Raw genomic sequence first — 12,040 nt, 5'->3', positions numbered from 1 at the left:
CCGTTCTGTGATTGCCGGTAGGTCCTTGCCTGCTGTGCTGTGATTGCCGGTAGGTCCCGGCCTGCCGTGCTGTGATTGCCGGTGGTCACCGGCCTGCCATGCTGTGATTGCCGGTAGTCCCCGGCCTGCCCTGCTGTGATTGCCGGTAGGTACCTGCCTGCCGTGCTGTGATTGCCGGTAGGTTCCGGCCTGCCGTGTTTTGATTGCCGGTAGGTCCCGGCCTGCCGTGCTGTTGATTGTCGGTAGGCCCCGGGCTGCCATGCTGCGATTGCTGGTAGGTACCTGCCTGCCGTGTTGTGATTGCCGGCGGGCCCTGGCCTGCCGCGCTGTGGTTGCCGGTAGGTCCTGGCCTGCCGTGCTGTGATTACCGGTAGGTCCCGGTCTGCCGTGCTGTGATTGCCGGTAGGTCCCGGCCTGCCGTGCTGTGATTGCCGGTAGGTCCCGGCCTGCCGTGCTGTGATTACTGGTAGGTACCTGCCTGCCGTGCTGTTATTGCCGGTAGGTCCCGGCCTGCCGTGCTGTGATTGCCGGTAGGTCCCGGCCTGCCGTGCTGTGATTGCCAGTAGGTCCCGGCCTGCCGTGCTGTGATTGCCGGTAGGTCCCGGCCTGCCATGCTGTGATTGCCGGTAGGCCCTGGCCTGCCGAGCTGTGATTGCCGGTAGGTCCCGGCCTGCCGTGCTGTGATTGCCAGTGGGTACCTGCCTGCCGTGCTGTGATTGCCGGTAGGTCCCGGCCTGCCGTGCTGTGATTGCCGGTAGATCCTGGCCTGCCGTACTGTGATTGCCGGTAATTAGGTCCCGGCCTACCGTGCTGTGATTGCTGGTAGGCCCCGGCCTGCCATGCTGTGATCGCCAGTAGGTACCTGCCTGCCGTGCTGTGATTGCCGGTAATTAGGTCCCGGCCTGCTGTGCTGTGATTGCCGGTAGGTCCCGGCCTGCTGTGCTGGGATTGCCTGTAGGTCCCGGCCTGTCGGGCTGTGATTGCCGGTAGGTCCCGGACTGCCGTGCTGTGATTGCCGGAAGGTCCCGGCCTGCCGTGCTGTGATTGCCGGTAGGCCCCGGCCTGCCGTGCTGTGATTGCTGGTAGGTCCTGGCCTGCCATGCTGTTATTGCCAGTAGGTACCTGCCTGCCGTGCTGTGATTGCCGGTAATTTGGTCCCGGCCTGCCGTGCTGTGATTGCCGGTAGGTCCCGGCCTGCCGTTCTTTGATTGCCTGTAGGTCCCGGCCTGCCATGCTGTGATTGCCTGTAGGCCCCGGCCTGCCGTGCTGTGATTGCCGGTTGGTCCCGGCCTGCCGTGCTGTGATGGCCAGTAGGTCCCGGGCTGCCGTGCTGTGATTGCCGGTAGGCAGCGGCCTGCCGTGCTGTGATTGACACCAATTAGGTCCCGGCCTGCCGTGCTGTTATTGCCGGTAGGTCCCGGCCCTGCCGTGATTGCCGGTAGGTACCTGCCTGCCGTGCTGTGATTGCCGGTAGGTACCTGCCTGCCATGCTGTGATTGCCGGTAGGCCCTGGCCTGCCGTGCTGTGATTGCCGGTAGGTACCTGCCTACCGTGCTGTGATTGCCGGTAGGTACCTGCCTGCCATGCTGTGATTGCCGGTAGGTCCCGACTTGCCGTGCTGTGATTGCCGGTAGGTCCCGACCTGCCGTGCTGTGATTGCCGGTAGGTCCCGGCCTGCCGTGCTGTGATTACCGGTAGGCTCCGGCCTGCCGTGCTGTGATTGCCGGTAGGTACCTGTCTGCCGTTCTGTGATTGCCTGTAGGTCCTGGCCTGCTGTGCTGTGGTTGCCGGTAGGTCCTGGCCTGCCGTGCTGTGATTACCGGTAGGTCCCGGTCTGCCGTGCTGTGATTGCCGGTAGGTCCCGGCCTGCCGTGCTGTGATTGCCGGTAGGTCCCGGCCTGCTGTGCTGTGATTACTGGTAGGTACCTGCCTGCCATGCTGTGATTGCCGGTAGGTCCCGACCTGCCGTGCTGTGATTGTCGGTAGGCCCCGGACTGCCATGCTACGATTGCTGGTAGGTACCTGCCTGCCGTGTTGTAATTGCCGGCGGGCCCTGGCCTGCCGTGCTGTGGTTGCCGGTAGGTCCCGGCCTGCCGTGCTTTGATTGCCGGTAGGTCCCGGTCTGCCGTGCTGTGATTGCAGGTAAGTCCCGGCCTGCCGTGCTGTGATTGCCGGTAGGTCCCGGCCTGCGGTGCTGTGATTGCTGGTAGGTACCTGCCTGCCGTGCTGTGATTGCCGGTAGGTCCTGGCCTGCCGTGCTGTGATTGCCAGTAGGTCTCGGCGTGCCGTGCTGTGATTGCCGGTAGGTCCCGGCCTGCCGTGCTGTGATTGCCGGTAGGTCCCGGCCTGCTGTGCTGTGATTGCTGGTAGGTCCCGGCCTGCCATGCTGTGATTGCCGGTAGGTCCTGGCCTGCCGTGCTGTGATTGCCAGTAGGTACCTGCCTGCCGTGCTGTGATTGCCGGTAGGTCCCGGCCTGCCGTGCTGTGATTGCCGGTAGGTCCTGGCCTGCCGTGCTGTGATTGCCAGTAGGTCTCGGCGTGCCGTGCTGTGATTGCCGGTAGGTCCCGGCCTGCCGTGCTGTGATTGCCGGTAGGTCCCGGCCTGCCATGCTGTGATTGCCGGTAGGTCCCGGCCTGCCATGCTGTGATTGCCGGTAGGTCCCGGCCTGCCGTGCTGTGATTGCCAGTACGTACCTGCCTGCCGTGCTGTGATTGCCGGTAGGTCCCGGCCTGACGTGCTGTGATTGCCGGTAGATCCTGGCCTGCCGTACTGTGATTGCCGGTAATTAGGTCCCGGCCTGCCGTGCTGTGATTGCCGGTAGGCCCCGGCCTGCCATGCTGTGATAGCCATTAGGTACCTACCTGCCGTGCTGTGATTGCCGGTAATTAGGTCCCGGCCTGCCGTGCTGTGATTGCCGGTAGGTCCCGGCCTGCCGTGCTGTGATTGCCGGTAGGTCCCGGCCTGCCGTGTTGTGATTGCCGGTGTGTCCTGGCCTGCCGTGCTCTGATTACCGATAGGTACCTGCCTGCCGTGCTGTGATTGCCAGTAGGTACCAGCCTGCCGTGCTTTGATTGCCGGTAGGTCCTGTCCTGCCGTGCTGTGATTGCCGGTAGGCCACGGCCTGCTGTGCTGTGATTGACGGTAATTAGGTCGCGGCCTGCCGTGCTGTGATTGCGGGTAGGTCCCGGCCCTGCCGTTCTATGGTTGCCGGTAGGTACCTGCCTGCCGTGCTGTGATTGCGGGTAGGTCCCGGCCCTGCCGTTCTATGGTTGCCGGTAGGTACCTGCCTGCTGCGCTGTGATTGCCGGTGGGCTCCGGCCTGCCATGCTGTGATTGCTGGTAGGTACCTGCCTGCCGTGCAGTGATTGCCGGTATGCCCCGACCTGCAGTGCTGTGATTGCCGGTAGGTACCTGCCTGCCATTCTGTGATTGCCGGTAGGTTCCTGCCTGACGTGCTTTGATTGCTGGTAGGTCCCGGCCTGCCGTGCTGTGATTGTCGGTAGGTCCCCGCCTGCCGTGCTGTGATTGCCGGTTTGTCCCGGCCTGCCGTGCTGTGATTGCCGGTGGGCCCCGGCCTGCCGTGTTGTGCTTGCCGGAAGATCCTGCCTGCCGTGCTGTGATTGCCGGTAGGTACCTGCCTTCCATGCTGTGATATCCGGTAGGTACCTACCTGCCGTGCTGTGATTACTGGTAGGTCCCGGCCTGTGATGCTGTGACTGCCGGTAGGTCCCTGCAGTGACAGACAGCGACCTACAGTGACAGGCAATAACATGCAGTGACAGGCAGTGACATGCAGTGACAGGAAGTGATCTGCACTGACAGGCAGTGACCTGCTGTGACAGGCAGTGACCTGCAGGGACAGACAGTGACCTGCAGTGACAGGCAGTGACCTGCAGTGACAGGCAGTGACCTGCACTGACAGACAGTGACATGCATTGACATGCATTGACTTGGAGTGACATGCATTGACAGACAGTGCCCTGCAGTGACATACAGTGACAGGCAATGACCTGCAGTGACAGGCAGTGCCAGCAGTGACAGGCAGTGACAGACAGTGACAGGCAGTGACTTGCAGTGACAGACAGTGCCCTGCAGTGACAGGCAGTGACATGCAGTGACAGGCAGTGGCATGCAGTGACAGGCAGTGACCTGCAGTGACAGGCAGTGCCATGTAGTGACAGGCAGTGACAGGCAGTGACATACAGTGACAGGCAGTGACCTGCAGTGACAGGCAGTGCCATGCAGTGACAGACAGTAACATGCAGTGACCTGCAGTGACAGGCAGTGACAGACAGTGAAAGGCAGTGACAGACAGTGCCCTGCAGTGACAGGCAGTGACATACAGTGACAGTCAGTGACCTGCAGTGACAGGCAGTGCCAGCAGTGACAGGCAGTGACAGACAGTGACAGACAGTGACATGCAGTGACAGGCAGTGACCTGCAGTGACAGGCAGTGCCATGTAGTGACAGGCAGTGACAGGCAGTGACAGACAGTAACATGCAGTGACCTGCAGTGTCAGGCAGTGATTTGCAGTGACATGCAGTGCCCTGCAGTGACAGACAGTTACCTGCAGTGTCATGCAGTGACAGGCAGTGACCTACAGTGACAGGCAGTGACCTGCAGTGACGGACAGTAACCTGCAGTGACGGACAGTAACCTGCAGTGACGGGCAGTGGCAGGCCGTGACCTGCAGTGACAGACAGTGACGTGCCGTGACATGCTGTGACAGTGTAACGACCGGATTCTCGGACCAGATAGGATCAGCTCATCAGAGCACCACCAACCCAGCCGAAACGCAACCACCTCCCTCCTCAGGACCCATCTATCCAGGCACCTGGGTACCTACCTGAGGATGGGGGAACTCGCAATATACAAGCTCATATCATCAGAAACACCACTAAATCTATAGGGATTACTAGGAATACTCACTAATTACTAAGGACGTCCATGCCCTACACCACACTCATACCTCATAGTCTCGCGACCACATGGGCCCAGACTAATCTACCCTGGGGCAGTTCTGATTATATACCATTACACACTGACCGCAACCAGTGCTCGCACAAGCCACAATCCTGTGGGTATCCACACCAGTGTCACCCCTGGTGCTCTCACTATTTCATACATACACAAGCCACAATCCTGTGGGTATACACACTGACTACAATCAGTGCTCTCACTAACGCCACTTTCCCTAGAGGCGATCTCATTACACACCAGTGTCCTCCCTGGTGCTCTCATTAATGCCACTTTCTATGACGATCACTTTCCTATGAATACCTTCAGCTCTCTCTCTCTATGTTGGGAAGTTACTCTCACTATTCACTAGAGGATCACTACTACAATATTATGAATAAAGGCCGAATTACATAGTGTATAACTTATTCTCTTAGCTCAAGGGCTCCTCTCTCCCTAATTATTCAGTGGTCACTTACCTGATCGGGGGTCGCTTCCGTTCGTGCACTGACACCTGACTAGAAGAAAAGGTTACCTGCACTATATAAGAACAAGGCATACGCTGGTTCACTAAGAACTGGGGTATCTTTATTACAATAACAATAACAATATAACACATACTATAACACATAGCCTGCAAAATAAAAGGGGAATAGACACATACACAGACTGCGGGGTCTCTGTAAAGCTTTATTACTATACCACATCCACATGTAACTAACAGGGACTGTAAATAGACTGCACACCCACATGTAACTAACAGGGACTGTAAATAGACTGCACACCGCTGAAAGGAAAAGGATTAGCAACACAATAGGGACAAGGTTAATGTTTAAATGTGAAGGACAAATATCACCTGATTAGTATGAAGTCTTGCTCTAGCTGTCATCTGGGTTCCTCCCTCGTCTGTGCCTTAGCTCGTCTCAGATACACGCATCTGCGCTGATCACTCTGCACTGGATTCCTCTCCCCCACGAACTCTCTCCACCTTCCAGCTTCAGCCTACTAGTTTCTGCCGCTCTGATAACCGTTCCCTCCACTAGCTTCTTCACTCTGTCTGATTATCTCACGTCCAATTCACTCCAGCTGCTCCCACAGAATAATCCACGATATAACTTCAGTCTCTTCCAAAAGGCATCACTTCAGACTCCACCTGATCACAACTCCTTCTGACAAGTAACTGCTTCTGACTGCTTCCTTCAGTTCCAAACATCATCTCATTTCTCTCTGTTCAAAACACCATCTGCTCACAACTGCTTCTGACTTCTCTCTCTGGTTCCAGCTCACTGACTGTCTGTCTGTCTTCTCTCTGTTCCAAGCATCTTCTTCTTCTCTCTGGCTCCAACTGTCTCACTGACAAACTGACTAACTGACTTCTCTCTGTTCCAAGCATCGACTGTCTCTTCTCCTCTGCTCCAACTCCTTCTGCTTCTCCACTCCTTCTACTTCTCCACTCCTTCTGATTCTAACTGACTCCGCCTCTGCACTTCACTAATATGGAATGCTCTCTCCTCATGGAAAGTTCCAGCCATCAGCCCGCCGCCCATCAGATCTCTGCACCACTCTGCGCCAAGGACACACACCCAGACAGCCGGCCTTTTGTGGTGTCTTCGACACAAAGAATAATACAGCCTACCGATAAGGGCTGGCCCAGACCGGTTCTCTCCAAGTGAACAATACTTCATAACTAAAACATCACCTTTACCCTGCAAGCATCTCAGTCTGCAGGGACAGAAATCAAAATGGAGTCTCTCTAGTTCAGGGCCGTGTAGGCCTGAGAAGGATGAAATAACACTTAGCTCTGTCAGAGTACCTACACAAACCATACCAATATGTAATATAAAGTCAGGACTACAGGATCCACCCTCTACTATAGGTAGGATAATGAAAGGACACATAATTATGTCAAAGCCAATAGGCAATAGATGGATTAGAGCCAAGAATAAGGGATCTATCATCATATTAAGCAGCTATCCTCTAGTTTATGCTTCTAGGTTTTGAAAAAGGCCTAAAAGGGACCAACACAAGCCAAGAATAGAGATCCAGGATGGTAGCAAGCTTAAAGTCACCATCACTCAGAAATAGAGCCGAAAATCCGGTCAGCACAGACAGGCAGTGACCTGCAGTGACAGACAGTAACCTGCAGTAACATGCAGTGACAGGCAGTGACAGAGAGTGACCTGCTGTGACATGCAGAGACAGACAGTGACCTGCAGTGACAGGCAGTTACTCGCAGTGACAGGCAGTGACATGCAGTGTCAGACAGTGATCTGCAGTGACAGGCAGTGACAGGCAGTGACCTGCAGTGACAGGCATTGACCTGCAGTGACAGACAGTGACAGGCATTGACATGCATAGACCTGCAGTGACATGCAGTGACAGACAGTGACAGGCATTGACCTACAGTGACAGACAGTGACCTGCAGTGACAGGCAGTGACATGCAGTGACAGGCAGTGACCTGCAGTGACCTTCAGTGACAGGCAGTGCCATGCAGTGACAGGCAGTGATCTGCAGTGACATGCAGTCACCTGCAATGACATGCAGGGACAGGCAGTGACAGGCAGTTACCTGCAGTGACAGGCAGTGACCTGCAGTGACAGGCTGTGACAGGCAGTGACCTGCAGTGACAGACAGTGACCTGCAGTGACAGAGAGTGACCTGCTGTGACATGCAGTGACAGACAGTGACCTGCAGTGACAGGCAGTTACTCGCAGTGACAGGCAGTGACATGCAGTGTCAGACAGTGATCTGCAGTGACAGGCAGTGATCTGCAGTGACAGGCATTGCCCTGCAGTGACAGACAGTGACAGGCATTGACATGCATAGACCTGCAGTGACCTGCAGTGACAGACAGTGACAGGCATTGACCTACAGTGACAGACAGTGACCTGCATTGACAGGCAGTGACATGCAGTGACAGGCAGTGACCTGCAGTGACATGCAGTCACCTGCAATGACATGCAGGGACAGGCAGTGACAGGCAGTTACCTGCAGTGACAGGCAGTGACCTGTAGTGACAGGCAGTGACAGAAAGTGACCTGCAGTGACAGGCAGTGACATGCAGTGATAGGCAGTGATCTGCAGTAACAAGCAGTGACGGACAGTCACCTGCAGTGGCATGCAGTGACAGACAGTGACCTGTAGTGACAGTCAGTGACCTGCAGTGACCTACAGTGACAGACAGTGACCTTCAGTGACAGACAGTGACCTTCAGTGACAGACAGTGACCTGCAGTGACACGCATTGACATGCAGTGACAGTCAGTGACCTGCAGTGACAAGCAGTGACCTGCAGTGATGGACAGTCACCTGCAGTGACAGCCAGTGACAGGCAGTGACAAGCAGTGACAGGCCGTGACCTGTAGTGACAGACAGTGACCTGCTGTGACAGGCAGTGACCAGCAGTGGCAGACAGTAACCTGCAGTGACAGGCAGTGATCTACAGTGACAGACAGTGACCTGCAGTGACAGATAGTCACCTGCAGTGACATGCAGTGACAAGCAGTGACAGAGAGTGACCTGCAGTGATAGGCAGGGACAGACAGTGACCTGCAGTGACAGGCAGTTACACGCAGTGACCAGCAGTGACATGCAGTGTCAGACAGTGATCTGCAGTGACAGGCAGTGACCTGCAGTGACAGGCATTGACCTGAAGTGACAGACATTGACAGACATTGACATGCATTGACCTGCAGTGACATGCAGTGACAGACAGTGACAGGCAGTGACCTACAGTGACAGACAGTGACCTGCAGTGACAGGCAGTGACATGCAGTGACAGGCAGTGACCTGCTGTGACCTACAGTGACAGGCAGTGCCATGCAGTAACAGGCAGTGCCTATCAGTGATCTGCAGTGACATGCAGGTACCTGCAATGACATGCAGTGACAGGCAGTTACCCGCCGTGACAGGCAGTAACCTGCAGTGACAGGCTGTGACAAGCAGTGACCTGCAGTGACAGACAGTGACCTGTAGTGACAGGCAGTGACATGCAGTGATCTGCAGTGACAGACAGTGACCTGCAGTGACAGGCAGTGACAGGCAGTAATCTGCAGTGACCTGCAGTGACCAGCAGTGACGGACAGTCACCCGCAGTGGAATGCAGTGACAGGCAGTGACAGGCAGTGACCTGTAGTGACAGTCTGTGACCTGCTGTGACCTACAGTGACAGACAGTGACCTTCAGTGACAGACAGTGGCCAGCAGTGGCAGACAGTTACCTGCATTGACAAGCAGTGACAGAGAGTGACCTGCAGTGATAGGCAGTGACCTGCAGTGACAGTGGCAGGCAGTGACCTGCAGTGACAGTCAGTGACAGGCAGTGACCTGCAGTGACAGTCAGTGACCTGCAGTGAAAGACAGTGACCTGCAGTGTCAGGCAGTGACCTGCAGTGACAGACAGTGACCTGCAGTGACAGTGACCTGCCAGTGAGAGGCAGTGACAGGCAGTGACCTGCAGTGACAGGCAGTGACCTGCAATGACAGGAAGTGACAGGCAGTGACTTCCAGTGTCATGCAGTGACACACAGCGACCTGCAGTGACAGGCCACTGTCTGTCCCTGCATGTCACTGCCTGTCAGTAACAGGCAGTGACAGACAGCAACTTGCAGTGACCTGCAGTGATCTGCAGTGACAGGCAGTGACAGACAGTGACCTGCAGTGACAGGCAGTGAACTGCAGTGACAGACAGTGAACTGTGGTGACAGACAGTGACCTGCAGTGACATGCAGTGGCCTACAGTGACATGCAGTCACAGGCAGTGACATGCAGTGACAGACAGTGACCTGCAGTGACAGGCAGTCACCTGCAATGACATGCAGTGACCTGCAGGGACATACAGTGACCTGCAGGGACAGGCAGTGACAGGCAGTGACCTGCAGTGACAAGCAGTGATCTGCAGTGATAGGCAGTGACAGCCAGTGACCTGCAACAACATGCAGTGACAGGCCGTGACAGGCAGTGAACTGCAGTGACCTGCAGTGACAGACAGTGAACTGCAGTGACAGACAGTGAATTGCAGTGACATGCAGTGACAGGCAGTATAGACTGTGCTTGGCAGTAACTGTAAAGGCGGTTTCAGGCAGGTAACAGTCAGGAGTGACTGTGGATGGCCTTCTCGGGAAGTTGATGACCAGCTATGACTACGGCGAGAAGTCTGCTTGCGGTTAGTGTCTGCAAGGGGTGTGCAGGAATAGTTAGTGACTGCACCTTATCTCTGGATGGTCATTTAAAGGATGTTAGTGTCCAGCGTGGGCTGTGGTGGGGCGTTTGTGAATGTTTATAAAATTGGATCACTTCTGGTGTAATAGTTACTTCACCCCTGTTTCCTTTCTTGTTACCTAACAGGACTTCAAGGGAGCAATGGAGAAGCATCCATCAGATGTCCGGGTTCTGCTGGTGCTCGGCCTTTGTCACCACAGGTACAGATGTGTGTTCTTAAGGCTCTGGTGTGTGCAGTACTTGAAGCACAGGAAGTATTCAAGGTGTCCTGGCATAGACTCCTTCTCTTCGTATGACTGTGCTCTGACATTGTTTGACTCCCTGGATGATCTGTTGGTAGACCTTCGAGTAGAATCAGGTCAGACGGCTGTGGTCAGTCCAGGGCATGCACTGAGTTACATAAAGTTACAGATGCTCCTTCGTAGGTCCCAGACAGTCTTGTGACATTCTCATTCCACTGCAGACGACCACCTCGCTTTGGGCAACAACCTTGACCACTTGTATGCAATGGTTGGGTCCTTCAACTTGTTGCATTTTTGACTACGCAGCAGTCCCATGAAATGAATTTAAAGCATTAATGTGAAGAAGGGAACGTGCTTGGCTTAGGTTTTGTATGCAATGCTACCATAAACGAATATGAGGCCATTATAGATGGTCCAGTATAACGCCTGCTCCCATTGGGACAACCCGGTGACTTGTGACCGGCCTTTAAATGTTTCTGTCACTGTATCTGCCTTTGCGTTATCTGATCCACTTTGGTCTTGCGAGCACAGACTTAACCCCAATGGCTTCACTCTAGCTTTCATGAGCCTCCAACTCATATAAAACCTAATCTAAGTAGTATGAACAACAAAACACAGTATTTTATTCTGCCTTTTTTCAGCCCCGCCATCCTCTGATTCTTTGAAACACTTGACAGTGCCACAGTTTATGACCCAGTGCTCATAATAAGTCTGTGGTAACTGACTCCAGGCAGGTTGGTGATGTTCAGATGATTTATTGTAGATAGATGGGAGATCAGTAGTACATCAGTATATAGCCCCACCAGGAGCGCCCAGCTAGGCACCCAGCCCTACTCCAACTGACTGCTTCATAGAATAACATTCCAAATGACATCACACCAAAGAGTTCTACAGATGAAGTAGTGGGAAATATGCAGAAACACAATATACAGGATATTACATATCCTCTTTTCTAATAAAAGCAAAAGAACATATTCAGGTGTAAAACCATGTAGACAGAGATAAACAGAAGAGAGGTGTAGAAACAAAGCAAGACTAGATAAAAACCTAGAGGGTGGAAAATAAGAGAAGTGAACTAGAGAAACAAAGTAAAGCTATAGAAACAAAGTAAAGCTAGATGATAAGAAACAGAAATACAAAACCCGTTTCCCATCCTGCTTTCTAATGAAAGCGAAAAGAAATAAAGAGAAGAAACAGAAACCATCAATGAGAACCCTCTGTGCACGAACTGGCCAGGAAAGTACACAAAAGAGTAAACCACTTCAGGAGAAAATGAGATGATAGAGAAGAAGTGAAAAGCAAACTAGAATTCATTCCTCTCTATACAATAAAAAACATTAGAAAAAATAACACAATTGAAAAGTACTGGGCTACAGCGAAATAAGTTCGTAAAACAGAATAAAGAAATGCCAGGTCTAAACAGACCACTGCAGTAAAACCTAAACCATACACCCAACAGGGTAAAATATGAACGTGCAGAGGAAAAACCAGATACCCAAAACTATTGTGCACAGTAGAAGTAAAACCATTAACCTACACTAGACACCTTAAGAAAGGTAAAAAAAAATGTGCACTGAAGTGAAGGTATACATGTAATGTCATGAGTAAAAATAACATGTA

At 53.7% G+C, this 12,040-nt stretch overlaps 1 protein-coding gene across 1 annotated transcript in view; it reads left to right on the top strand.

Annotated features, from left to right (window-relative positions):
- TTC6 (tetratricopeptide repeat domain 6) overlaps positions 1-12,040 on the top strand; it is a 1,229,706-nt gene that overhangs the window by 939,254 nt on the left and 278,412 nt on the right. The window contains exon 26 of the mRNA XM_086936916.1: positions 10,305-10,378. Coding sequence (XP_086793042.1) covers positions 10,305-10,378 — 74 coding nt within the window. The remainder of the gene's footprint in view (positions 1-10,304; positions 10,379-12,040) is intronic.

The sequence above is a fragment of the Lissotriton vulgaris genome, chromosome 9, assembly GCF_964263255.1.
Source record: "Lissotriton vulgaris chromosome 9, aLisVul1.2, whole genome shotgun sequence".
NCBI classification, from domain to species: domain Eukaryota; kingdom Metazoa; phylum Chordata; class Amphibia; order Caudata; family Salamandridae; genus Lissotriton; species Lissotriton vulgaris.
Note: the sequence above shows the minus strand (reverse complement) of the source record. Positions and strands in the feature narration are given on the sequence as shown.